The sequence below is a fragment of the Caenorhabditis remanei genome, chromosome V, assembly GCF_010183535.1.
Source record: "Caenorhabditis remanei strain PX506 chromosome V, whole genome shotgun sequence".
Classification (NCBI taxonomy): domain Eukaryota; kingdom Metazoa; phylum Nematoda; class Chromadorea; order Rhabditida; family Rhabditidae; genus Caenorhabditis; species Caenorhabditis remanei.
The window spans coordinates 14582425-14609538 of NC_071332.1; the positions used below are offsets into that span (position 1 = coordinate 14582425).

The 27114-nt window shown below is 36.4% G+C and overlaps 12 protein-coding genes across 12 annotated transcripts; 4 read left to right on the forward strand and 8 right to left on the reverse strand.

Moving 5' to 3' along the window:
- Positions 1 to 3075: 3075 nt before the first annotated feature.
- Positions 3076 to 3626, forward strand: GCK72_020072 (uncharacterized protein; the record flags this gene model as incomplete). The annotated part of the gene is made up of 3 exons (XM_003116454.2): positions 3076 to 3219; positions 3265 to 3442; positions 3487 to 3626. The coding sequence occupies 3 exons, from the start codon at positions 3076 to 3078 to the stop codon at positions 3624 to 3626; spliced, it is 462 nt and encodes a 153-aa protein (XP_003116502.2).
- A 277-nt stretch (positions 3627 to 3903) lies between these two features.
- On the reverse strand, positions 3904 to 4644 carry GCK72_020073 (uncharacterized protein; the record flags this gene model as incomplete). The annotated part of the gene is made up of 4 exons (XM_003116001.2): positions 3904 to 4148; positions 4200 to 4324; positions 4375 to 4502; positions 4549 to 4644. 4 exons carry the CDS (start codon positions 4642 to 4644, stop codon positions 3904 to 3906), a joined length of 594 nt encoding a protein of 197 aa, XP_003116049.2.
- Positions 4645 to 6186: 1542 nt separating this feature from the next.
- Positions 6187 to 7302, reverse strand: GCK72_020074 (uncharacterized protein; the record flags this gene model as incomplete). The annotated part of the gene is made up of 3 exons (XM_003116452.2): positions 6187 to 6444; positions 6489 to 6901; positions 6945 to 7302. 3 exons carry the CDS (start codon positions 7300 to 7302, stop codon positions 6187 to 6189), a joined length of 1029 nt encoding a protein of 342 aa, XP_003116500.2.
- Positions 7303 to 7521: 219 nt separating this feature from the next.
- On the reverse strand, positions 7522 to 8547 carry GCK72_020075 (uncharacterized protein; the record flags this gene model as incomplete). Its single annotated transcript, XM_053733369.1, has 4 exons — positions 7522 to 7788; positions 7842 to 7977; positions 8164 to 8254; positions 8301 to 8547. The coding sequence occupies 4 exons, from the start codon at positions 8545 to 8547 to the stop codon at positions 7522 to 7524; spliced, it is 741 nt and encodes a 246-aa protein (XP_053582282.1).
- Positions 8548 to 9673: 1126 nt separating this feature from the next.
- Positions 9674 to 10169, forward strand: GCK72_020076 (uncharacterized protein; the record flags this gene model as incomplete). The annotated part of the gene is made up of 3 exons (XM_053733370.1): positions 9674 to 9848; positions 9900 to 10027; positions 10080 to 10169. The coding sequence occupies 3 exons, from the start codon at positions 9674 to 9676 to the stop codon at positions 10167 to 10169; spliced, it is 393 nt and encodes a 130-aa protein (XP_053582283.1).
- Positions 10170 to 13055: 2886 nt separating this feature from the next.
- On the forward strand, positions 13056 to 14738 carry GCK72_020077 (uncharacterized protein; the record flags this gene model as incomplete). The annotated part of the gene is made up of 6 exons (XM_053733371.1): positions 13056 to 13204; positions 13431 to 13770; positions 13821 to 14030; positions 14075 to 14274; positions 14324 to 14594; positions 14640 to 14738. The coding sequence occupies 6 exons, from the start codon at positions 13056 to 13058 to the stop codon at positions 14736 to 14738; spliced, it is 1269 nt and encodes a 422-aa protein (XP_053582284.1).
- A 779-nt stretch (positions 14739 to 15517) lies between these two features.
- Positions 15518 to 16061, forward strand: GCK72_020078 (uncharacterized protein; the record flags this gene model as incomplete). The annotated part of the gene is made up of 3 exons (XM_003116645.2): positions 15518 to 15692; positions 15746 to 15873; positions 15924 to 16061. 3 exons carry the CDS (start codon positions 15518 to 15520, stop codon positions 16059 to 16061), a joined length of 441 nt encoding a protein of 146 aa, XP_003116693.2.
- A 153-nt stretch (positions 16062 to 16214) lies between these two features.
- On the reverse strand, positions 16215 to 17854 carry GCK72_020079 (uncharacterized protein; the record flags this gene model as incomplete). Its single annotated transcript, XM_003116600.2, has 6 exons — positions 16215 to 16313; positions 16358 to 16628; positions 16717 to 16916; positions 16968 to 17389; positions 17525 to 17655; positions 17703 to 17854. 6 exons carry the CDS (start codon positions 17852 to 17854, stop codon positions 16215 to 16217), a joined length of 1275 nt encoding a protein of 424 aa, XP_003116648.2.
- A 1010-nt stretch (positions 17855 to 18864) lies between these two features.
- On the reverse strand, positions 18865 to 20414 carry GCK72_020080 (uncharacterized protein; the record flags this gene model as incomplete). The annotated part of the gene is made up of 6 exons (XM_003116053.2): positions 18865 to 18963; positions 19008 to 19278; positions 19329 to 19528; positions 19573 to 19917; positions 19966 to 20221; positions 20275 to 20414. 6 exons carry the CDS (start codon positions 20412 to 20414, stop codon positions 18865 to 18867), a joined length of 1311 nt encoding a protein of 436 aa, XP_003116101.2.
- A 191-nt stretch (positions 20415 to 20605) lies between these two features.
- Positions 20606 to 21228, reverse strand: GCK72_020081 (uncharacterized protein; the record flags this gene model as incomplete). Its single annotated transcript, XM_053733372.1, has 3 exons — positions 20606 to 20701; positions 20751 to 21021; positions 21068 to 21228. 3 exons carry the CDS (start codon positions 21226 to 21228, stop codon positions 20606 to 20608), a joined length of 528 nt encoding a protein of 175 aa, XP_053582285.1.
- Positions 21229 to 22348: 1120 nt separating this feature from the next.
- GCK72_020082 (uncharacterized protein) lies at positions 22349 to 23952 on the reverse strand (the record flags this gene model as incomplete). The annotated part of the gene is made up of 8 exons (XM_003116050.2): positions 22349 to 22447; positions 22510 to 22780; positions 22831 to 23030; positions 23077 to 23286; positions 23333 to 23467; positions 23515 to 23588; positions 23639 to 23769; positions 23813 to 23952. The coding sequence occupies 8 exons, from the start codon at positions 23950 to 23952 to the stop codon at positions 22349 to 22351; spliced, it is 1260 nt and encodes a 419-aa protein (XP_003116098.2).
- Positions 23953 to 25099: 1147 nt separating this feature from the next.
- GCK72_020083 (uncharacterized protein) lies at positions 25100 to 26598 on the reverse strand (the record flags this gene model as incomplete). Its single annotated transcript, XM_003116484.2, has 6 exons — positions 25100 to 25198; positions 25248 to 25518; positions 25568 to 25767; positions 25822 to 26157; positions 26204 to 26280; positions 26328 to 26598. 6 exons carry the CDS (start codon positions 26596 to 26598, stop codon positions 25100 to 25102), a joined length of 1254 nt encoding a protein of 417 aa, XP_003116532.2.
- Positions 26599 to 27114: the final 516 nt, after the last annotated feature.

Sequence of the window (27114 nt, forward strand, 5' to 3'; positions counted from 1 at the left end):
TGTGTTTTTTTGTTATTGTTTTTGTTTTTTGCATTAATGTATTTCACTTCAAAGAATAATTTTCCTGCTCTTAATCCATACAATGAAAAAACGAATCATATTTATTTATTCTACTCATACTTGTTAATCACATGAAATAATGATAAATATTTTTACCGAGTGCGAACTGACTACACATTGGCTCATTTTATGGTGAAAACAAAAAAATATAGATCAAAGATCTGCCTAATTGTGTAGACCAAAAGTGTACCTTGAGATGTATTCCATTTAGTTTAATTATTTGTTCTGAACAAAGTTTTCGAATGCGAGTCTGCACTGTAGCGCGCGATCTATTCTTTTATGTCAGTGTTTTCCATACAAAAGGCTCAATCTCGGTTCTATAGTGTATCCGTATATGTTCACAACATGTAGCACTTCGTTCGTTTACAGAATAAAGACGAGACAGACACGAGACATGCACCGGAAATGATGATCCCATCCGGTATGTACAGCGATATAAGACTATAAAACTAGTTGATCTCAGTAACGTTTTTGAGCGTTGAACGAACCAATGACGTTCTCTCATTGGGTCAATATTGCTCGTTTTGTTGCAAAACTTGGATTCGTAACAACCTCTTTTTCATCGACTCTTTTCCTTATTTTGACAATTTTCTACGTGAAAGAAAAGGTTGGAAGCTACCGATACTTACTGTTGTTGTTACCAATATCTGGTTTCTTTTTCGCGTCATTCGAGTATCTGATTGATCCGGTAAGATCTCATCATGACACCGGAAATGAGATAAAATCTTTATCTTTACTAATAATATTCAACAGATTCCGCCTGTCTGTTTGTATGTTGCCAGCCATAACTCCCTTCGTAGTGGGCCGATTTTTAGGAAACCTGGATAGGTAGATTGGAAATTTGACTTAGTTGATGCCCGAACTTTTCTTTTTTCAAAAAAGTCAATTTTGACGTCTTCTGGAGACGATGAGGTTTTTAGCGCTAAATGCATTGAGAAAAGGTGTGTCCCGACAGGGTGGTAGAAAGCCCAAAATATCAATCTAACATTACTGACACGGTGTTTCATGACTGTATTCTCGAGAAGGCCCAGGCCGCGCCTATTTGGTGTATAGCCGCTATAGCGGTCTACACGGATGTCTCTTACGCATGGGGTGGTGAGTTCGTTCCCGCCCAGTTGAAAATAATTTTTGTTTTTTTTGCTATGTCAAAGTAATTTATTGAGGAGCTTTTGGATTTAAATTCAAGGAATATTATTATGAAAAGCAGATGACTCCCACGCACACGGTGGTGAGTTCGTTCCCGCCCGCTTGGAAATTGTGTTTTTTGCATGAGAAAGTAATTTATTGCGCAGCTTTCGGATGCAAATGGAGGAAATATCAGTGACTTGATGAAAAAATGGTCAATAATTCTGTTATCGTCGAAGCCGTTGACAAATTGACCTGTATCATGTCGACGGAAATGCCATTGATTTGAAATTGGTTTTCGAGGGATTTTGAAAGAGACAGTGCGGTTGCGTTTCGTGCGCACTGATTTCTCTAATCATCATTCTACGAAAGGATGAGGGTTTGTTAAAACATGGTCGCAGTCTCCAATATTCAGAGAAGGGAGGCGGCATCGCCGCCGATCAGTCAAAAGTTAAAAAAATGATATTTGAAAGATCACTCGCCTTTTGAGGAGGGAAATAAGGAGTTGCCAGAAAGTCATTGAGAAAATGGGTCGAAATTTTATCAGAACGGGCTGCTCAGCTAACCAAAACTATCAATAATGAAGGAAAGTTATAAGATCCAGAAGTAGGGGAGAATTCTGAGACCTCTATATTAGGAACCATGTCAGGCGCTGTATAACTAATAGTACGAAGGACTTCATGGAAGAGGGAGGCGGCATCGCCGCCGATAAGTCAAAAACTGGAAAGAATACTTTCAGTGCATTTTTGAAGATGTGACTAAGAAAGTCTCAAAGAAATAGTAGAACGAATTTCAGCCAGACGGTTTCGGTAAAGGTTTTTCAGTCACGAGCCAAAAAAGTCATTACCTGTATTTTGTACATTTAATTCTGAGACTTCGGATGTCTCCGCCACTAAAGAAGCGCCTCGGCGCTGTTACACCCTGAAGCTCACTAAGTGTACAACGAAGTAACTCGGGTACATTCAAAAAAAAAAAAAAAAAAAAATTCTAGGATGAGGAATTGAAAACATGTCGCAGTTTTCAAAGATCAGAGAAGGAACGCGGAATCGCCGCCGATCAGTCCAAACTTAAAAATTAATACTTAAAAGATAACCCGTCTTTTTAGGAGAAAAAATAGTTATCGAATTGAGCTCTTTTCATCAAAGAAGCGCCGCAGGCGCTGTAAATCTGAGAAGGGTGGTGTAGGGAAGGAGGTTGAGCAGCCGTAGGCTGCGTCAACCGACTGGTGAAAAATATTTAAAATTCCCGCGTAAGTCCATGCCCAATTTCAAAAAACTTCCAACTCTACTGAACCGAAGTTGTTCAAAAAGTTTCAAATATTTAAAAAAGCTGTACTAATCTCTTACGCATAAGTATCACACCCGGTATGAACAAAAATTAGATTCTATATAAAACTTATTTGAACGAAACAAATGGAAAACGAAGACAAATTGAAAATATCCAGAAATTCTCGCTTTTCTCAAAATTGTTCTACTGAAAATGTTTCAGAAATATATTTAACTTGCTCAATTTTTGATGAAGATTCCAAATTTTATAAAAGAACATTTTGATTCACTTACTGGGAAAATTTGTTTTTCCAATTTTTGATTTTTTGGGGTGAACCTATAGTTTTGTCGCGTTGGCAAGTGGCCAATTTCAACATTTTGCATCATATTCTGAGTACGATGATAGGTATTCAATTGTAATGTTGCTTACATTTCAGAGTATTCAAAGGGTCTTTTTTTGTCCGTGGACAATTTTCTTGAAACATCTCAACTCGCGAGAAAACTCAACTTGAAAAGTGAACCTATGGTTTTGTCGGGCACTGTATCCGAGCAGCCCCCCTTGGTCTTAGTTGCATATGATGGTGAGGGTAATCTTCGTATCAAAAACTCACTCGGATTGCTTATAATGACACTTTTCTTGGGTGTGCAATACGCAATAATAATCTATCTAGCGATTGTTATGGCGTTGAAAATGCAATTGAAACTATCGTGTCTTTCTAAAAGAGTGCAGCTGATGCATCGACAGTTCTATCATGCATTGGTGCTCCAAGTAGATAATAAGACTCAAAAAACATCATAATGCTTGAGATTTCAGATAACTGCCCCTACTGTAACTCTCTTCTTCCCAGTTTTCATTTTATACTTTGTCCCATATTTGAGCATCGAGATCAGTTTCCCAACTGGTACTTGCTTGAGTGCATTTGCATTGTATCCAGCTATGGATATTTGCATTATGATCTATATTGCCTCCTATTATAACAAGGCACTTAAAGGTCTCAGACTTTGAACATTACTCAGGGAAAGTCTACAGTTTCAGATTTCCTCAAGGCTATTTTGGGACTATTTTGGAAAAAGATGAAAACTTCAAAAATGGAGGTCAACTCATCAGTACAGGTGAAAAGTATAAGCTCCCGAGTTGTAAGCAATCAGAAATTCAATTGCTGTCTTCTCATCTAGAGTTAATTTGCAGACGTCAACTACGGTGGTATAATTGCAAAATTTTATGATTGCACTTCATGCTGATTATCGAAAAGATATAATATGAAACTGTCTCATGAATACCATGGATCTTGACGAAATTGTTTCTTTTCTGGAACAGTTAGAGAAATATGAATGAATCCCACAGAATCTAGAAAATATGAAAAAGAGGGTTTGGATATTTGATTGCGTGTGTGTTCTGTTTTGACTCCGGAAACGACGTCAAAAAACTCAAGATTGTAAGAAAATACAATATTCATATAATATCTTCGAATAACTTTTTACATTCAACTATTTTCAAATGAAATTTCACAATAGTTGTAAGGCTTTGAATATCCTCAATGTTCTTATTCACCACATGACAAAGCGACAGAAGATCCACGAATCTGGTGTGACCGGTTTGCTGATGAGTCAGCTGACAGTACTGGAACAATGCTGACGTGTAAGATGCTCGACGTGCCGTTATAATAGCGACGGCATTAGGGGATAGTGTTGAAATTGCTAAAAAATATTCAAGCTTGAAAAATGTATGATCTTATTTTTGAGTCAGACCTGGATCAGAAAACAGAATGACGGTGACGAGAAGAAACTCCTCATTTGTTATGTTTAGTTCAATGAGTTTGTTAACGAGAAGACTACGTATTCGGCTCAAAAAGTTTAGGGAGACGTTAAAAAGTCTGAAGATTGAAAATGAGATCAGAAGGAGATGTTTGCTGAACAAACTTACGTGCTTAGCACATCTGGTACGATTTCATGCCCTCCTGGAGTTTTAATTCGGTCATATTTTTCACGAATCGTTCGCGAAGAAGTGAATAGTAACGTGGCTTTTGCAGCAAAACTTTTCAGAAGAATCATCTGAAATTATTCTGGTTCGTTGAAATGTGAAAGACAATGTATCCACCTGGTCGGATATCTCTAATTCCTCCATAAAATCCAGATTTAATAGAAACTCCACAGTGGTGAACATTCCAAAGAATCGCCAGTCTTCATCATTCATTTGGTAGGAGGCGTCCGAAAAAATTAGAATTTTCTAAACAACACATTCAATTACTAAGAATTTTTAGGTCACACGCACTTTTTATTTTTTGATTAGATTTGTCTAAAAACAAACTCACTTGAGCCACAATTTCCATTTTCCTTCTTTTAACAATTTCCTCTAATCTGGGATTTTCAAACGAAAATTTAGTCATCAATATCGTAGATCTTCTTGAGTCTAAATACAACAGTTGGCCAATTATAGACTCCATTGTATCTTCGTTTCGACAACTCATTCTCAGCAGAACTGATGGTTTTATAAACATTCCAGTTTCTAGGCATTTGTGGAAGCGACAAGATTTGCAGTGGGGCAGTTTTGAGTGATCTGTGAGATCTGAAAAAAAAAAACTACTTGTTGCTTATAGTAGTTACACCAAGACTCACTATCAAAGCAACAATGTTTCTTAACACATCGAAATTGTAGATCTAATATGATAGTTCGTCGAAAAAACATTTTGCAAGCATCACAAGAAAAACTCTCAAAAATTTAAATTATGGATCATCCATAAATCAAAACTCACTCCATAGTTGTTACCAGAAGCCGGTCGTTGACAAATTGTGCATTTCCTGATGGAAACGGGGCTCCCCATAGGGAGAAAAAAGAGGAACTGGAATTTCAGTCAGTAGACATGCATAGACAGATGAAGAGGGGGATTGAAAAAAGCACAAGTCAAAGAATGGGCGGTGTCTTATTTTTGATCTTACGAATTATTTGATGTTAGAAGAACATTTTAGAGATTAGATACGAAAGAGCACAGAAAAGAAAACAAAAGAGCAAAACACCCCCTTTTTGTACTAAATATAGCCTGCAAAATTTTAAATCCCACTAAATGAAGCCTAGCAAAGTGCATAACATGGGAGGGGTTGCGTCAAGCAACCACCTGCATTTTAAGCAGAGATGAGTTATACGTGGTTCACTTTAATTCCAAGGATCAGAGAAGATTTGATACATACAAATATGTCTTTTTATTCCTGAAAATGACCAGGAACATCATATTGCAAATTGAAAACGACTAAAAGGAAAGCAATGAGAAATGTCAAGTGCAGGTTGCAAACTTCTGAATTTGCAACTTTGAAGAGAAAAGGAGAAATGTGTTTGACCAAAGAGATTAACTTTGTCAGGGAGAATATTGGATAACAGAGATTTAATCTTGTCGCACCTTGTTGCAAATTCAATTTGAGTCCTTGAGTTTGGTTGAAGGCTTTAGAAGGGCATTAGAAAAATGAAAGTGAGTTTTAATAATTGATCAATTTATTGGCTATAGACTATAAACGTAATTTTCCGAAATGAAATTGGAAGTTTTACTCAGACTCTCAAGTATCCTAATCACTTCAGGCCTGATTTTTATTTCAGAAAACATTTAATCTGCAAACAATCAGCCAATGCAAATTGACTTTTTTGGTGGAAGTAGGCAGGTGTAACATGCACGAATTGTGCAAACGCACCAGAAATCATTCCTAGGAGCAATTGATTATTTATTCCAGATAAAGAAGAAATGAAATGCTAATTACGAGTTACTCCAGTAGTCATCATATCTCTCACAGAATTCTTCTTCTCACTTCGAAATCTCGTCCGAAACCTGGAGCCACCCAACAAGAACTCGCGATACGGAGTGTGAATAAGTAGCATTGCGATAGTTGTTGAAAAACCATGAGACGATATAATAATCAGACAAATATTATTGAAATACTGGAAATGAAAATTACACCAAGCGGAAAACACGAGATAACCAGCAGGCATTATGAGGGCTGGAATTACCATCTGGAATTTTCCGTTGTTTTTTGGTGTTAAAAACAAAAAATAACCTGTAAAACTAATGCAATGAGGAATTTCTTTTGTATTTTTATTGTGTTTTTAGATATGCTCCTCTTCATTTGTTTGTTAAGAAACCAAGCAGTGAGGGAAGTGAATATGAGTACTTGATACATATAAAAAGCCATAATAAGAGACACAATTGTTGTTGGGACTACTTTTACATTTGAGAATAAGTACATTGAATTCATGTCGACGTAGACTGGAACACATTTCACACGAAGTATGATTATTTCTTTCAGAATTGACTGATCTGGAATTCTATTGTAGAGTGGAATGAAGTAGACTATAGCAACGATGTGGTCTAGAATGAACCAAGGAATTCGAATACGCCGCCACCAATGTTGAAAGTCAAAAAGGACCAGGAGACGGGTCTCGAAGATCAAAACCATTGCTACCAGTAGGACTACAAAGATTTCTTTAAGCTTAGAATTAAGATTACTGAATACCTCCAACTGTAGCCATGATAAAGAGAATCTGCTCTCCGACGCCAATTCCCAAAGTTTTCAAAACTCCTAGAGGATAACCAGCAAGTGCTGGAAATATAACATATGGAGTAGTTAACCAACTCAACGCGAAATCCAGAAAGCAACTCCATAAATGGAAATTTAACAGAACCCATTTTACAGAATTCATTGCTGGTGGAGTTTTGAATAGTATGCAGTATGCGCCTAGGATGTGAACCGGTATTGCGAAGAATCCGAAGAAATGAAGGAATAAAGATTGAAATTCTGAAGTGTCCAAATAGTTGGATTCAGTGCAGTAGCTCATGTTCATGATGGAAATGATTGAGTGTGATATCCACATGGTTAGCCTGATTAATATTTTGTAATAAGTTTGAAATTCACCTGTCAATTGTTAGCTCTTGAGTCAGAAGTATTGCTAACATCAATTTTTTATCTTGATTATTTCAATTTACAAGCAACATCAAAATCAATCATTTTTATGCTCACAGATAGTATGTAATAAGCATTCAGAACCCTAATAAAATACAACATAGTTTTACTATTTCATCTCTAATTTTTCTCAAGAAGTAGGGCCGGAACATACGAAATTTCCGACTCGAGCAAAACTTCCAGTTTCTGTTTTTCGTACAATTCGAACCCTGAACAAGCTCAACGTGTATTCTCTGAAAGGAGCATGAGCTGATAGCATGGCAATTGTTGATAGAATTCCATGGAAAGACACAAAAATGACTGAAATATTATTGAGATACTGAAAGTGATAACCAAATACAATGGATGAGGCAAGATAAGTGGCTGGTACGGTGATAACTGCAAATGGAATGAGCACCTGAAGGAGATAAGTTTGAGAGCTTATATTAACCTGAAAGAAAGAAATCTCACCTGAAAATATAATGCTCTTTGAAATTTCCTTTGCATTCTCATCGTGTTTCTTGAAACATTTTTTGTGATTTGTTGGTCCAGGACGAATTTAGTAATCACAGTAGACCAGAAAATTTCAAGCGCCAAGGAACAAAAGCTAAATATAAAAGTGATCATAGGAATAGTAGTATCCAATGCGAATACAAAAATTGAGTCTACTTGAATATAGTCAGGAATACACGAAAATTGCTGTATGATTAATTTTTTGGCAGTTTGTTGGTCAGGAGCACTGAGATAAACTGGCGTGATGAAAACGAGGCCGTATACGTAATGAAATACAAACCAAGGTACACGGACTTTCCTCCACCAATGTCTATGATCTATGAAAGAGAGAAGACGCGCTTCGAATAAATGAATCATTGAAACTCCCAGCGCTGAATTAGGAACAAAATACAAAAGTTTAACCGAAGGGTCACTCACTTCCTAATGTAGACATGGCAAAGAAAACTTGTTCATTCGTCCCAACACCAAGCGTTTTCAGTATTCCTAATGGGTAACCAGACAGTGTTGGAATTAAAAGATACGGTGTGGTGAGCAAACTAATCATGACGTCCACAAAAGAGATCCAGAAGTGACAATTCAACAGATTCCATTTGATAGAATTCATCGTTGGAGGAGTTTTGAACATGATACAGTAGGCACCGAAGAGATGAATTGGAATAGTCATACAACCGAAACCATGAAGAAATAAGGTTAGGAAAATAGAGGTGTCAAGAAAAATAGAACTAGAACAAGTGATCATTTTGGGAGTTTTATTCAAGCATATCAAGGATATAATATAAGGTCTCTCATATATTGCATAAAATTTTTACATTAGTTTTTTCACCTGTTCATTTGACGTCTGAAGAGAAAACTGGGATTTTTATTTTCGTAAATCACAAAAACAGAATAACTTCTTTGCAAATGCCAAAATTCTTTCGCGTAGAACTCCGTCCGAGATGAGCCACAAGTTTTCGAAATAAGAGCACATGAAGAAGCTGTGATCTACCCAAGGGCTGTGACTTACCCATCAAGCTTACCTATTTTTCAACCAACTGATCGATCACTTATTAATGTTTCAAATGTGATGAGACATCCTGAAAACAACTAATTTGCTTAACAAAAGTGACGATAGTTCTTTAAAGGTGTTAGAGAACCAACAAATATTGACATAACATCACTTTAGAAAACAACTGAAAACCCTATATAAGCTGTAGTAGGGAAAGAAAAAGCATCGTCTGAACCAGGGCTGTGCGAAAAAAAGTTTCCGAAAAATTTTCGAAAAACTTTTTTTTCGAAATCTTTGTACCGAAAAAACCGAAAAACTTATCTTTTTCGAAAACTTCGGACCGAAAAAAATCGAAAAACTTTTTTTTTCGAAAAATTTTGACCGAAAAAACCGAAAAATTCGAAAAAAAAAAGTTTCCAGAAAACTGTCTGAAAAATGTGTTTTTCGGGGGCAAAAATCTTGAATTTGTGTGAAAACTGTGAGTATTTCGAAAAAAGTCTGATAGAAACCTGTTTTTGAGTACAGAATTTTAGAAAAAATCGAAAAATCACTATTTTTGAATTTTGAAATTTCAGGAGAAATTTCCAAAATTTTTCGAACGGTTTTTTCGAAAATTATCCGAAAATTTTTCGTCCGAAAAACTTTTTCGAAAAGTTTAGACCGAAAAATTTTTCGCCGTAAAATTTTTCGGAAAATTTGGCCCGAAAAATTTTTCGCCCCAAAGTTTTTCGAAAAACCACCGAAAAAACCGAAAAAATTTTTCGTTCGAAAAATTTTTCGCACAGCCCTGGTCTGAACTATCAGCATGTTTATTAAACTATCTCCTCTTTGTCTCCTCGCTTACGTCTCCTGTCAGGAAGGAAATGGAACCCATCAAAACGATATCGGATGGACCCAAGCTGTAGCCGTGTCGGGCAAACTGACTTGCAATGGAAAAGCCGCTTCGAATATCAAATTGAAGTTGTACGAGAATGAAATCAGTGAGTAACTCTTATAAATGTTCCTTTTCGAGTAAAGAGATTTTTTTTTAGTTATCGATCATTTGATGGCTGAAGGACACTCCGATTCAAACGGAGAGTTCAAAGTATCCGGATCCAAGAATGAAATCACAACAATCGACCCAAAATTGAATGTTTATCACAAGTGTAACTACAATGGGGTGAGTTAAATTATGATAAAGTTGTAAAATACATTTATCAATAAATTTTCAGCTGTGCTACAAAAAATTCACCATCAAGATCCCGAAAGACTACGTCAACAAGGGAAAGGAGGCCGAGAAAACTTATGATGTGGAACCCTGAACTTGGCTAATAAGTATCCAGGAGAATCCACCGATTGTATCAATTGAACATTCGCTATGTAATAATGTTTAAATTTGTATGTGTGTTATTTATAAATTATTATTATTATTATTTATTTACGTATTCTCGATACGTGAAGGTTAATCAATTAAAATTAAAAATAGAATACAAAAAAAAAAATACAATAAAAAGAGGAGGGGAAGTCAAGTCCAGAAATGTCAGAATCCGTGTTTCCACTAGGGCTTTTGATTTACTATTTTATTCAGCACTCTGTTTGTAAAAAATAATCTGCCTATTTTAGTTTTTGATTTTTTCCATCGGTAGGAGTGGCCACGCCGGGTTTTTGTGGGAGAGTAACTAAAGTAATTGTTGTGGTCGATTGCAATTTTACCTAGTAGAAGTTTTTGGAAAAATTTTACGTCAAAGTGTTCCCGCCGATCTTTGAGAGTTTGTAGGTTGTAGTCTATAAGGCGTTCAGAAGCATTCCTGTATTCTGAGTCCGTATTAAGAATTCTTTTACGCGCCACTCGAAACATTACTCTTCTAGTGAAAATATTTTGCACCGCCTCTATGGATTTTACTGTTTTCATATCCGTTGGGTTGGAAACGACCGTCCCATACTCCAAAAATGGTCTGGCAAAAGTTTTATAAAGCAATAAAAGTAACCTGACGTTGTTGCTACAAAACGATTTAAATATAGAGTAGATTGCGAAATTTGCTTTTTTGACTGCAATGCGCCAGTGGAGCTTTTTTAGAAAGACAGCATAACCCCATCAATTATATGCTTACCAGTCGGTTTACGTCGCCTAACGGCGACAAAACCTCCTTCTCAGCACCACCCTTCTGGGTGTTACAGTGGATCGTAATTACCCGGAAACGGACAACACGTTCGGAATACCCGTTTTTTCTGACTCTGACGATGACAAAAAATCTTCACGTCGACACTTTTTAGAAAACGGCCCGTAACTTTTTATGACGTGGATAAATCCGAAAACGGAACCGATTGGTATATAAGAATGATATATTATTAGTAAAGATACTGGTAATGAACTCACCACGAAGAGAGAGAGAGAGAGAATCCAAAGTAAACGCAGGGAAACAAAACAATTATAATAGGGATGGCTAGCTGTAGAATTTGATTAAAACTTGTCAAACTAATGCTAAAAAACCTAAGTGATTGCTCAAGATCCATCCTGTCAGAAAATTGAATGGGACAATTTCAATATAGAAGAAAGCAACAAAATATCAACTCCAATAAAGTATTAACCTTGGAGAGTTTAAAAGAATATAGATTTTTGATTACAGTAACTTGAAAAACATGGAGCTTCTCGTGAAAAAGAATTCTAGCAACACTCTTGTCTGGAATATTGAGATATGTTGTTTAAAAAAAAGTAGTTGCAATCTCGGCAGATCCCCATCAGGCACGCAACATTTACCCGTTGAGCAACAGGCGCGCAGCACTGCAACGGAACGCATCATTCGCACGCATTTCGTTTTCTGAAACGCGTCGGCAGCATATCCGCAACACTGCAACAGCAGAACCGCTGTTCTCCTGCAGCATCTACGCAACATCCAGCAAGTGCGCTCCATCTTATTCAGTTAAAAATACTTATGATTTTATTCCCTTTTTTCTATTTTCATGTTTTCATACCTAGGTTTTCTCTGTATTTATTTTATGAAAATAATTTTCCCCGTTTATTGGATGAAAAATGAATCTGTCTATAGAAACACAAAAATCGTATTTCATCCCCCAACTTTTAGCAGCGCCAGATCAGGACAGCAGCAACCTTTCCGCAACACGTATGCTACAGTACAACACCCCCGCATCAGGCACGCACTCTACTCTTGTCTGATGCTGGTTTCTGCCGAGATGATGAATACAGATGTGAGAAAAGGAATTCGAGCATTTCTCTAAATGTGGGTCTGTGAAAAGGCGATGTGAAGTCGGTTCTCGATAATAATGATTACGGTTGCAATGGCAACTGAAAATATCTAGAACATTTAACAAATAAACATTCAGAATCCAAGAGTTGCCATCATTAAATATGTTTGCTCTTCAGATCTAACTTCTAGCATATTCACAATCTAAAGATGATACCCGGCAGAGCTCAGGTAACAATAAGAGTAGTCAGCCAACTCATAACGGAATCCAGGAAACAAATCCAAAAGTAAAATTTAATATACTCGATTTCACTGAACTCATAGTCAATGGAGTCTTGAACAAGATACAGTTTGCACCAAATATAGGAACTGGAATAGCGATGCACTCGAAGCACTGGGAGGAAGTAGGATTGAAATTCTGAAAACGCATTCTGAAAATGCACTTAATTTGAATAGTTCGATTCATTATTCCAATCATGATTTGGGTTTTGAATTGTTCCCAACTAAATCAATTGTTTTCTTGCAAGATAAGAAAAACAACACATATCGAAATCTGAAAAGTACACAGTGCGCAGAATTCTGAAGAAAATTGAAAAGATCTAGTTATCCAACTTATGAAAATTGATGGGTGTCCTGGTGTCTGATCATCTAGTTATAGTTTCAACAACTCAAGCTAGATTTTTGAAGTGAGCGTTTCTTATCTTGTCTTTTCACATAAAAATTCAACAAATATTACATGAATTCGCTGTATGAATCACCCGGTTTATAACCCATTCATTCATAAAAATGGAGATCAAATCCGTTTATTTGGTCTGGCATACGTCACGCTCAATTTCTCATTCCACTCTCTCTCTTCCTTTTCCTTCTGTGTCTCCATAGTTTCCGTCTCTCTACATAGTACACCTGACGTTGTTATAAACATTGAACCTCGTGGAAACCTTTTGTTCTCTCTAGCTTTATTCTCTCTATACTTTTTGTTCTCTTCATATTCTTTCATGTGAAATTATGGCCTCTCCTGGTTCATCCGATTCTTCTTCTTCCAAATCACCACCAGTTGCGATGATTTCGACGACAAATTGTGAAATTTGTGGACAGCAAGCACATGGAAATCATTATGGAGCTCTCAGTTGTAGAGCATGTGCAGCGTTTTTTCGGTTAGTTTTTTTTCAGTAAACAATTATAATGAACGAAAATTCCATTTTTTGAAGAAATCTATAAAACTTTGGGTTGACTTAAACTCAAAATTCCACCGACCATAGTTCAATAAAACTTTCTAATCGTTTGACTTTTCTTTAAGAACTGATAAGGTGTAACTTTAATGCCGTCCAATGTTCTGAACACGGTATCAGTACCGATTATCGAAGAAAACGTTGTTTCCAGAAGATACGGAGTATCAAATGACGTGAAGTCATGCAAGAAAAATGGCACATGTGTTGTTCTGAAGAAAGGATGGTTCAATTGTAAAAAGTGTCGACTAAAAAAATGTTGGGAGAAAGGGATGAAAATTGATAGCTTTCAATTCGGGAGAGATCCAGAAAAAGTAACAAAAGCTCTAGTGGAGTTTATCGGAAACGTTCCACCCTCTATGGATACATTTCTTGGTCGACCGAACTATATTATTTATTGTGCACCATCTGCTGAGCAATTAGACAACGCACCTCCTAGAGTTATCATAGACGTCCAATTCCTGATTGATAAAGCGGAAGAGGTTTTGTTAAAGGTAGCTGATTGTTGGAGATCTGCTGCAACTGATAATTTATAAATTTTCAGGGATTAGCATCGCCAATTTTTGCTCTGAACCCTTTGGAAAAACTAGCTTTTGGTCTACAACAGATTCGGAGAAACGTAAGAAAGCAAACAAAGATAATAACAAAAATAGGGAAAGAGGAGGCGTTTGCATTGTTTGAAGACGAAATGTTGAAGGCTGCAGAGTGGTTGACTTATTATGATGACTTCAGCAATCTTCCTCATCAAGTACAGGTACTTTTCGTAACCAAAAATCTTTTAGAATAAACTCTTTTCAGTTAGCAATGCTAAAAGGTATTTGGAAAGCTTGGACTCGTTTAGACAAACTTGATATAACAGCGAAGGGAAGGAAACAAAATATGTGTGGAAGCCAGCAGATAATGGCTCATTTAAACAAGCATCGGGTGTTGTGTGACCTCAGAAAAATGAAAATTGATGTATCGTGGTGTTCGAGATATACGGTGGAGCAGTTACAGTTGTACGTGTTTTGAAACTTCTCGAAATTTCTGAATATTGAAAATTTTCAGTTTCTCTCAAAAAGAAACTGCTGATCGTTCAGAAGAGTCCATTCAGTTAATGCTTGAGCTACAACCAACAGATGTGGAATTAGCTTTCATGATGTGTCAACTGAGTTTTCAATACGTTGGGAAAAGATTCCAGGGGGTCATACTGGAAGTGTCTGACCGATTTCTTGAATCAATCTCCAATCATTTGCATGACTATTACGTCAATGATCTCAATATGCCACAATACTCGAAACGACTTGTTAAAATGATGAAAATCAATAATCACATTCAGGTAATGGTTCAGATTGACTTAGTTCTTTAGACAAATAGTTTTCAGCAAGATATCCTATATGAGAGGGAGAAGATTCAGCTATTGAAAGTGTTCGATGTGTATTATGCGGATTATTCCCACTCGGAAGTTTTCAGAGATATTTGATTAACTTATTTTTCATTACTGGAGCAGTATGCAACACTTTATGACTTATGTGGCTTTTCAGGTATGCCTATAATTAATTCCTTTGCATTATCTATGTTTTATGATAATATATGTAATAAATCATTCGAGAGAAATTATTACTGGAGAGCTACTAATAGTTTTATGAAACTTCAAAAAAGGTCTGTCATAAAAATCAGATTCATTACGCTGCAAATCCGATAGTTCAAATATTGAATATTATTCACGAACTTCCGAATTCCGAATTGATTGCATTGCACGAAAAACAAGAACATGGAAATTTTCGAAATAAGAGCATATAAGACGGTTGATATTTCAAAAGTTTCGATTTTACTACTTGAGAGTGCAAAATTAAGAAAAATCTGCTTTTTTAAGCAGTTAGACTGTTAACTTTTCAAAATAGCTTTGAATTATGGTTCTGGAACTGAAAAATCCAGAAAATCGTCTTGATTCGTGAAAAATCAATTATCTGAACTTTTGAAATTTCAACCGTCTTATACGAAGAAGCTATGACCTACCCATCAAGCTATGACTTACCCATCAAGCTTATATATTATTCCACCAACTGATCGATCAATTATTAATGTTTCAAATGTGATGAGACATCCAGAAAACATCTAATTTGGTTAACAAAAGTGACGATAGTTCTTTAAAGGTGTTAGAGAACCAACAAATATTGACATATCATCACTTTAGAAAACAACTGAAAAACCTATATAAGCTGTAGTAGGGAAAGAAAAATCATCATCTGAACTATCAGCATGTTTATTAAACTATCTCTTCTTTGTCTCCTCGCTTACGTCTCCTGTCAGGAAGGAAATGGAACCCATCAAAACGATATCGGATGGACCCAAGCTGTAGCCGTGTCGGGCAAACTGACTTGCAATGGAAAAGCCGCTTCGAATATCAAATTGAAGTTGTACGAGAATGAAATCAGTGAGTAGATCTTAAAAATGGACTTTTTCGAAAAAAGATATTTCCTTTTTTAGTTATCGATCATTTAATGGCTGAAGGACACTCCGATTCAAACGGAGAGTTCAAAGTATCCGGATCCAAGAGTGAAATCACAACAATCGACCCAAAATTGAATGTTTACCACAAGTGTAACTACAATGGGGTAAGCTATGTCATGTCTCGATTAGAAAACAACAATCAATCGAATTTTAGTTGTGCTACAAGAAATTCACCATCAAAATCCCGAAAGACTACGTCAACAAGGGAAAGGAGGCCGAGAGAACTTATGATGTGGGAACCCTGAACTTGGCTAATAAGTATCCAGGAGAATCCACCGATTGTATTAATTGAATATTCGCTATGTAATAATGTGTAAATATGTATGTGTGTTATTTATAAACTTTTGTCTTCCACCGATGAACTAAACAAATAAAACAACTCCTTATCATGTGTTTTCCTAACTCTGTTTATAATAATTTATTCTGAAAAAAGATTCAAAGAGTATCACATATCCAAAAACGCTTCCGGATGTGAAAACTCAATGTAGAAGACGTCAAAGACCTTTGCCAACTCTCCTTTCACTCGACCACGATAGAAATCTCTCTGTAATTCAATACGCTACAAACACCCTCTGAATGCACGCTCACCTGAAGATGGTTATTGATCTTCATCATATTTGCGAGACGCATTGAGTATTGTGGCATTTGAACTCGATTCACGTAGTAATCATGTAAGTTGTTCGAAAGGGACTCTTGGAAACCTTCAGCAATTTCCAGCATCACTCCTTGATATCGCTTTCCAACATAATGAAGGCATAGTTGACACATCATGTAAGAGAGCTCCACGTCTGATGGATTGAGCTCCATCATTGCTTGGATTAGGTCTTCAGTGCGGTCGTCCGATTCATGGTCACCGAAACTTAAAAAAAGAGTTCAGTGATAACATTTCTTGTGTTACTTGCACTGATAAGTGCGCTCTACTGATATGAAAATGGAATACAACTCACAATTTCAACTCATCCACGGTGTATCTCGAACACCAGGTCAAATCAATTTCCACTTTCAATAGGTTACACTTCACTTGCTCTTTCTCAACGAATGCCATAATCTCCCTCTCATTACATAACTTCTGCCTCCTTCCCATCGCAGTTACTGCCAGATTCTCTAAACGACTCCACACTTTCCACATTCCATTTAGCATATCCACCTGGAAATTTAATGTTTTTTAAACAATTTCTAATCAATCCAACCAACTCACCTGCAAATTATGGGGAAGTTGTCCGAACTCATCGAAATATGTCAACCACTTTGCCACTTTCAGCATGTCATGTTGCCATAATGCCAATGTCTCATCCTTCCCAATTTTGGTGATAATCTTCAGTCCCCTTCTCGGATATCCACGAACTGCATGCAGCCCGAGGGCCAATTTTTCTAAAGAATTTGGAGCACGAAGCGGAATTTCAGATCCTTTCCTCAGTACTTCTGATGCTTCTTCAACAAGATATTGAACGTCGATAAAACATTTTTTGTCATTTTCTTGGTCAAACTGTGGTGCACAGAAAAGAATAAGATTTGATCGTCCCAAGAATGTTCCCATACTCTCTGGCACTTGATTGTGGAAGTTTTCAAGAGCTGCTCTAGCTTTTTTCGGGCAGAATGTATCTCGATCAAATTGGAAGTCTGAAATTTAAAGGGATTGGTTTATGAAATCATAATAATGAAATAAATTTAATTTAGCACATGCTGGTCGCTCTGCTGAGCAATACATCTGTACATCAGTGATCTCTGGATAACGTCATTTTCACGAAAACTCACTGTCACTTGTCATTCCTACATCCCAACATTTCTGCAGTCGACACGGTTTGCAGTTGAACCAACCATTTTTCAGAAATTCACAACTGTTCCCCCGTCGACAAGGTTTAAAATTGTTTGCGGTGCCGCATCGTCTGTAAAGAATTTGATGCTCTTCGATCCCTTTTGCACAGCTTGAAACCTGAAAAACGCTGCACACGCTCGACACGTGACTGCTCCAAAATGCTTTCCATGTGCCAGTTGACCACAAACTTGACAGTTTCTCAATGAAACAATCGAAGAATCTGGCGATGATGAGAAGGAACTGTTGGAGGATGAACCAGGAGAATTCATAGCTGAAACAAAGGAAAAAGTGATGGAGGTCAAGAAGTAAGAAATGAGAATTCGAGCTTTTGCTCTTGGTTTTTCTTATTTCTATTCAACAAAAACCAAAAAAACGAGCAGAATACGAAAAGAAGCAATATTGAAAACGTGGAGACGGGAGAAGAGTGAAAGAGACGGCATACAATGAAATTTTAAAGGAAATAGTGAGGGAGACACACATGACAGGTGTAGTTTAACAGAGAGTTTCTCCGTCTTTTTATGAATGCCACAGGGTCATAATTGTATGAATCATTTACGAGGAGGAGAATGGAAACGAGAGAAATCAGGAAAGATGTTTGTCCTTTTTTGAAGAAATAAAAAGTGTTCTGTTAGATCGGAGATCAAGTGAATCATCGAGAATAGGAAAAGTCGTAATAAAATTAGTAAGGCTGGTAATGGCGAACAAACGTCATTTTCTTATAAAAACTGATAAGATCTGGGTTTTTCCAGTGATCAAAGTCTTCTGTTCCGGAAACAGTACAAAGAAAATACTAATGACGGCAATGTTTTTCTAAGAATCACCAAGATGGTAAATTTTTTTTTGGGAAAATATGCTTTTTAGTTTTGAATACATTTGAGCAGCGCAGACCTGTCTAGACGTAGTATCTCTTAGCAACTATTCGGACAAGTGCGCACTGACGATGAGATCAAAAATAGAACGTTTTGAGGTCAAAGCATCATGAAAACAAGTCGCTGCCGCCCATCTCAACATGAGTTCTATAATCATTGAATTAACTATAAGGACGTATTCGTGTTTTAGCCTACTCATACGGAGTTCAGTTTCGGAAGATTACTTTGGGAATGTCTGAAATCGATCATTTAAATTTTGACATAAAATCTTAAGCGAATCGACCAAAAAAAATTACATTTCAAAAAAACTGATGTCATAAAAAAGAGATGTCATAAACTCCATTTGTAACATGATTTATTAATATTTTGTTAAACAAAAAGCAACTGGAAAATTTTCCTCGATTAACAAATCATGCATCCACAAACATCTCTGTATCTGAATATTCCACATAAAACACATCGAAAATTCTCATCAAGTCTGCTTTCGCTCGACGCTCGTATATTCCTTTCTGAAGCAAATGATAATTGAAAAAATTCTCTTAAAACTAGTTACCTGAATCTCATTATTTATCCTCATCATACTTGTTATCCTTACGGAATATTTTTGGGATCTCGAGTTATTTGTGTAGTATTCATGTAGATCATTAGAGAGAATCTCCTGAAGACGTTCGACAACGTCTAGAATTACTCCTTGAAACCTTTTACCGACATAGTAAAAGCATAATTGACACATCATGAAGGAGAGTTCCACGTCAGTGAGTTCAAGATTTATCATTTCTTGGATTAAGTCTTCTGTCTTCTCGTCGAGATAACTGTAGCCAAATCTAAAAACTTCAACTACTTTTTTTGGTATTAAGTCAGAGAAAAAACTCACAATCTCAGCTCTTCCACATTATATCTCGACTGCCATGACAAATCAATCTTTACTTCTTTCAGATTAAAAACAACTGGATTGTCCTCTAGATCTAACATCAACATATTGTCTTGACAAATATCTCGTTTCCTTCCAATCATAGTAGTTACCAGCCTATCCAATCGACTCCAAACTCTCCAGATTCCTTTTAAGATTTGAATCTGAAAATGAATATTGATTATCAAGTCAACTGAGTTGAACATACCTTCAACTGCAGCGGCAGCTGTTGGAACTCATCAAAGTAAGTCAGCCATTTGGCAATTTTCAGCATGTCATCCTGCCATAATGCCAAAAACTCTTCTTTTCCTATTTTCTCAATAAATTTTGTTTGAAATTTCGCAGGGGAGTTATGAATATTTCCAAGTCCCAAAGCAAGTTTTTCTAAAGAATTTGATGCAAAAACTGGAGTTTCTAGGCCTGATGTCAACACGTTCACAGCACTGTCAACGAGAAATCGTACATCTATAAACTGTTTGTAGTTCATGTCGCTATTTTCTTTTGGGGCACAAAATATTATCAAGTTTGATCTACCGAGGAATGTATCCATCGTCTGAAAATAATTTTTATGATTTTTTAAAAGTTTAATGGATTGAGTTACCGGGGGGATGATGAGCAACGGACTTGGAGACCTAGTCGCGGTGAACTTTACAACTGGTAGAACTGGGTTCGTATCTGCCGAAATAAACATTTTAGCACTATCAATAAGATCGATTGATTTCTCGAACTCACTTTTCATTCCAATATCGAAACAACGCTGTAGTCTGCACTTCTTGCAGTTAAAGTACCCATTTCTCATAAAATCGCAATCATTCTTCTTCTTACAAGGCTTCAATTTCTTTGTGCCACTGTATCTTCTGAAAACCACTTTAAGGATTTTTAATAATCTTCTATTTTTGAAATGAGCTACCTAAAAAACGTGGCACACGCGCGGCATGTGTATGCTCCAAGATGTTTCCCAGCTCCGAGTTTTCCACAGACTTGGCAAGAAAATGGAGAGGCGATCGAAGAATCCGATGAAGTTGAGGAGAGTGAATTGGAAATGAGCATTAAATAAAGTTTCAGGCGTGGAAAATGTTTGTATGAAGGAAAAGAAGAGAGAGAGAGAGAGAGAGAGAGAGAGAGAGAGAGAGAGAGAGAGAGAGAGAGAGAGAGAGAGAGAAGATAAGAAATTCACGTGCTCGCAGAAAAGAAAAGGACAAAAACAGTTAGAAGTCACAGCTTTATCACCAAAGAGGTTATCAACTCTTGAAAAGATCCGGATGGGAGCAACTAATGAAGAAAACATCGAAGATTCTCATCAACTCGTTTTTCACTCGCTCTCGTTGAATGCTCTGCTTGAAAACGAACAGGAAGTGCAGGCATAGTACTAACGAATCAACTAACCTGTATCAGATTATTGATCTTCATCATTTTCGAAATTCTGTTCGAATAGTTAGACCGTTTCATAACATTCACATAGTAACTGTGTAGTTGATCTGAAAGAATTTCTGAAAAACTTTCCATGACTTCTAGAATTTCTCTTTGATGCTTTTTCCCAACTGAATGGAAACATAGTTGACATAACATATAGGACAACTCCACGTCACTCGGTTGTAGATCAGCCATTAATTGCACTAGGTTTTCTGAGATTATATCGTCTTCTTCCGAATCAAAGCTGCAAAATTTCAGAATGTTTTATTAAAAAATTCAATTAAACTTACAACTTTAACTGCTGCATAGTGAATCTTGAGCACCAAGACATGTCTACTTCAATTATTTTCATGATTCCAAGCAGCAAGTGACTATTTTTTCCAGATTTCGCTTCTGTAGCTAGTTTTTCCAGTTTACTCCATATTTTCCAAATTCCTCTCAATATTGTCATCTAATATTTTTTCAAACCTTCATTTCAGAAGATAAAACTTGGAACTCGTCAAAATAAGTCAGCCATTTCGCAATCTTCAGTATATCATTTTCCCACAATCCTAACATTTCATCTTTTCCAAATTTTTCTATAACAATTGTCGACTCAGTTGACGTCTTGCTTAAATTTCGGAGCCCAGCAGCCAACTTCGCAAGTGAGTTTTTGGATCGGAGTGGAGTCTCGCTACCCTAAATATAAGCAGAATTCCACAATCCAATATTTTTATGATAACGTAATCAAGTATTCCGGCAGCTCTATCCAAAACGTGATGAAAGTCAATATAGCAGTTGAGTTCATCACCAAGTTCTGTGTTTCGAGCGCTGAATATTATCAGATTGTATCGGCCAAATGTACCAACACTCTACAAAATGTTAATCGAATTTTTTATTGTTTTTATATACGAGATACCTCAGGTACTTTTTGAACCAGTTTGTGCTCAGAATCTAAAATCAAACATATCTAAACTGTGACCGTATAATTACTCACAATTACTAGTCATTCCAACATCCCAGCATCTTTGTAATCTACATCTTTTACATGGAAACCATCCTTTATTTGGCAGATATCCACAGTTATTGTTTTCTTTACAAGGTATGCAGTTATTTGAAAAACCAAATCGTCTGAAAATACCTGATTTTGTTTTTTACTATATTACAACGCAGACCGGAAGAATGATGCACATGCTCTGCACGTGACTGCTCCAAAATGATTTCCGTGAGCTTTTCGTTGACAGACTTGACAAACTTTCAATTTTGGAGATGTGCATAGAAAGTTCATAGATTAATTGGAATATTTGATCAAATGAAATAGTGCAATGTGGAGACGACAGGAGGAAAGAATAATTTGATCATTATCACCAAACGAAAGCGAAATAAAAAATTTTGGAATTTATCTTTGATGTTTGTTCGAATGATTACGAAATCAAAATAGAAGTTAAAAAAGTTCAAGCAATTTAGATTTAGATTTAAATTTCAGAATTTTTTTTGTTTCGATCTTCCCATCATTGCTTCTAAGTTGTTTGTATCATTAGAAAATAAGAATTCGCAGCCGAATAGTTTATGAAAACATTGAAAATACATGATCAAGCGTTAGAGAACAGGTCTGGATGAGAGCATTTCACATGGAAGATATCGAAGACTTTCATCAATTCAGATTTCACTTTGTCACGGTAGATGCATTGCTGTAATATTAATATAGTGCTAAATTTATTTAAAAAAATTTTTTTTCCTAAAAGTCACTAACCTCAATTGCGTTGTTTATCTTCATCATATTAGAGATCCGCATTGAATACTTTGATTGGTTCAAACGGTTCACATAATAGTCGTGTAAATTATTTGAGAGGATATCTTGAAACCTGTCAGTCACTTCAAGAAGTTCTCCTTGATACTTTTTCCCGACTTGATGGAAACATAGTTGGCATAACATATAGGATAATTCCACATCTGTTGGTTGAAGATCCAGAATCGCCTGGACAAGGATGCCTAACTGTTTTTCATGATCATGAGAATCGAAGCTGGAATGTGTAACATTTCAAAAAACCCAACCGAGATAAGAGCAACTTACAACTTCAACTGCTCGAACGTGTATCTAGAGCACCAGGATAAGTCAACCTCTATGTTTTTAATATCACAGAAGACCAGGTCTTCTTCCACGTATGCCATCAACATGTTTTCACCGCACACTTTCTCTCGCCGAGCGATTGCAGTGGTGGCGAGTTTTTCAAGACGACCAAACACATGCCAGACACCTTTTAGCATGTCCATCTGAAAAAAATTCATGAAATATAAGTTATATATCACAGAATAGTACCTGTAGCTTAGATGATAACCTCTGAAACTCGTCGAAGTAGGTTAACCACTTGGCAACTTTTAGCATTTCGTCTTCCCATAAAGCAAACACTTCTTCCTTCCCAAGTTTTTGTAAAATCATCGCTTTCTTTCCTGTTGTACCACGGACTTGTTGAAGACCCAAAGCTAGTTTCTCAAGATTGTTTGGAGCATAAATCGGAGTTTCAGATCCCTAAACTTCAGATATGAAGCTGTGTATAATTAGTGGGTAATCTAACCTTTTTCAAAATGTCTGATGCCTTATCTATAAGGAAGTGCATATCAATCATGTATTTAGACTGTTCGTCAAAAGAGTCGGGATGAGGAGCAGTATATATTATAAGGTTGGGTCGACCGAGAAAAGTGCTCATAGTCTGAAATATAATAATTTCGGAGAAGAAGTCGCAAAAAGTACACATACAGGTGGAATTTTTTTCTGAATCTTATTGGGCTTAGAGTTCTGATGTTGGAAAGAATCTCGATCATACTGGAAATCTGGAAGAAGTTTTTGGATTTTGAATATTTTTCTGCATTGAAAAACTCACTGTGACTAGTCATTCCAATATCTTTACATCTTCGCAGTCGGCAACTTTTACAATTGAACCATCCACTAGTCGGGGCATTACACTTATTGTTTTTTTTGCACGCTTTGAAGTTATTTTTGAGACAAAACCGTCTAAAACATAACTTTAACTCATTTTCATAAACTTCTCACCTACCTGAAAAACGCTGCACATGCTCTGCACGTGATCGCTCCAAAATGATTTCCATGACCTTCTTTACCACAAATTTGACAATTTTTTACAGGAACAATTGACAGATCCGGAGGTGAAGAGTGGGAAGAGCTAGGGTCGTTCATAGCTGGAGAAATGAGGAAATGTTTCGGAAAACTTTAGTCAGACAAAATACGAAAAGGTAGGAAAAGGAGAAACAGAGAGAAAAGAAACTATGGTGACGAGGTATAATAAAAGGTTTGAAGAGGAGGAGAAGAAGGGCAAGAAAAGTGTAAACATTGAAAATTTCGGGGGAAAAGCAAGAATCATAATACGAAAAAAGAAAAAGGAGTCTTTGAAAGAACAAAAATCCAAGAAAGAAAAAGTATGTTCATTCAGAAATGTGCAGTTGCACTATTAGGAATGTTTGTTTTAGCCTTGATGACTGCGGGAGGATTACAATTGCAATCTTTGAAGGACAAACATGATTGCATGGTTTCTCAATAGATCAAAAGTTGAAAATGTTACGGTCTGCACATATTTGACTACAAGGAAACAAGTTTAATGATATTTTCTATTCTTGAATTGAAAAAAAAACTTATAGCAGGTGCAAATGAAGCTAATGTAATAGTGATTTCTGAAACTAGACTAACCAGAAATTTCACTGTGAACTATTGAACTAATGTGGACAATTGAAAAATGGGAAAAAAAGAAATCTAACAAATCCACTTCGGGAAAAAAGGGGATTCAAAGATCAACACTACTCGACGAAAACGTGTGTTTCTCGCCTGAAGATACGCAGATGGAAAGGTGTTTTATGTGAAATAAAATGACACATAAAGAGATATTGATTGGCAGAGTAAACATTGAATGACATTGGTTTTTTGGACGTGTAGACTACGAATTGTGGAAATGATTTCATTTGATGTTATGTAACACGTTCTCTGTAAGACACGATCATGGTCACTGTAGGTAGGGACGTAGGGCGGCTAAGTTAGCTACAGCTTTGAAAACTTTCAAAGAACGTATATGAGGACATGCACAACTCATATGCACAATATTGGGTCGCAGCTCAGGATTACTGTAGTACGGTAGCTGCTCAAAGGTAAAAAAAATGACCTTTTTGAGAATTGATTGGGAGAAGCTGACAGTATTCATTTTATAAAGTTTCAAAAAACCAAAAAACCAAGCACACAAAGATGATATCTGATGCCGAACATTGAAACGAAGATATATTTTAAACTTTCACGAACCAAAAGTATTCATATCTATTATTCATCAGACGTTCTACATTCAGTAATTCATAATTAAATCAGGATGTGAATATTTGACGAAGTAAACATCGAACACTTTCTTCAATTCCGATTTCACTTTGTCCTGATAGAGGTATTGCTGAAATAGTTATTTTCTCAAAAACTGTATGAAATTGACTATCCGTTACCTGTATGGTATTGTTCACTTTCATCATGTTCATAATTCTATCTGCATATTTTGGACTGTTCAATCGATTGACGTAGTAATCATGTAAGTGGTTCGAAAGAGTTTCTTGAAACTGCTCCGTCAGTTGAAAAATAATTCCCGGCTTTTGTTTCCCTATCTGATGAAAGCATAACTGACAAAGCATATATGATATTTCTACGTCTGTTGGCTGAAGATTCTGCATCAATTTGATCAAATGATCCGATTCTGTTTTATAGTCGTGAGATTCAAAGCTGTAATTATGAAGAATGCAGCAAGTAATTTGTTTCTCCAAAAGCTTACAACTTCATCTGCTCCGGCGTGTAATCTGTGCACCACGATAGATCAATATTTATATTCTTCATATCACCGAACAATAGTTCTTTTCCAACATACGCTATCATTTCATTGTCTTTACAAACTTTATCACGTCTAGCAATCGCATTAGTAGCAGCTCTTTCGAGTCGACTCCACACGTTCCATACTCCTTTTACTATATCTAACTGGAATGAAAGCTTTTGATTTGTTTAATTCAATCAAAATCAGAAAAATCTTACCTGAATCAAGGAAGGAAGCTTCTGGAACTCATCAAAATATGTCAACCATTTTGCAACTTTCAATATTTCATCTTCCCACAATGCGAACATTTCATCTCTTCCAAATTTTGTGACAACTTTCTTTCGTTTAGGTTCTGGCCAGCATGTCTGTTGAAGACCCAATGCAAGTTTTTCAAGGGGATTTGCAGCATGAATCGGAGTTTCAGACCCTTTCTCCAAAACAATTCTCGCCTTGTCAAGAAGATATTGTAGATCAACGTAGTACTTGAAACCATCATTAGGCTCTTTTGCGTGACAGACAATAAGATTAGAGCGTCCAAGAAATGTCTCCATTGTCTGTATTAAAAAAAAATCAAATTTTGATGAAAATTTAAACGCTTACCGGCGGAATATTTTTGAGAAGTTCCGCAGTTTTCTTCTCACTTGTTGTACGGTATGGATCACGGTCGAATTGAAAATCTGAATCGCAGTTTGATATTTTTCGAGACAAACATTTCAAAACTCACTTCTTATTGTCATTCCTAAATCTTTGCATCTTTTCAGTCGACATGGCTTACAAGTGAACCATCCTTGGTTCGGTGTCTTACATTTGTTATTGTTTTTGCACGATTTGAAGTTGTTTTTTATTGCAAATCTTCTGAAAAACGCAGCACACGCTCTGCATGTAACTGCTCCAAAATGGTTTCCATGAGCGTCTGTTCCACAAACTTGGCAGTTATTGATAGAAACAATGGGTAAATCCGGTGGTGATGAGTTTGATGAACTTGGCGTGTTCATGGCTGAAATTAAATGGTGAAAGAAGAAAATCAATGAAACAGAAATATGAAACGCGGTGCAGAAGGAGAAGTAGAGTATGAGAGACAATCGGAATAAAGAGACTAAGACATTGAAAGTACAGCAATATAAATGTGCAAACATGAAGAGTTTCGGATCGTTTTCAACGGCAGCAGAAATCACAATCTGCGCTGAATCATTGAACAAAGAGAGATGTTTTGGGAGAAATTAGGAAACAAAGTTTAACTATTACTTCAACGTGTTCGAAAATATCTAAACAATCAGGTGTACATAATTTTTCAGATTGAAAAAAAAACAATATTCGATAAGATTTACTTTTTCTAAACATATATTTTATAAATCAATATCAGGCAAGCCACGTCCGATCTATGTTTTTGGGAAACATAGAGTGGATACGCAGACAGTGAGATGTGTGGTTTGTACATGGCAAACAACATGCAGTAGTTTTTTTTTCCAAACTACTCATACATTTCTGGCATTTGGAAATGAATTTGAAAA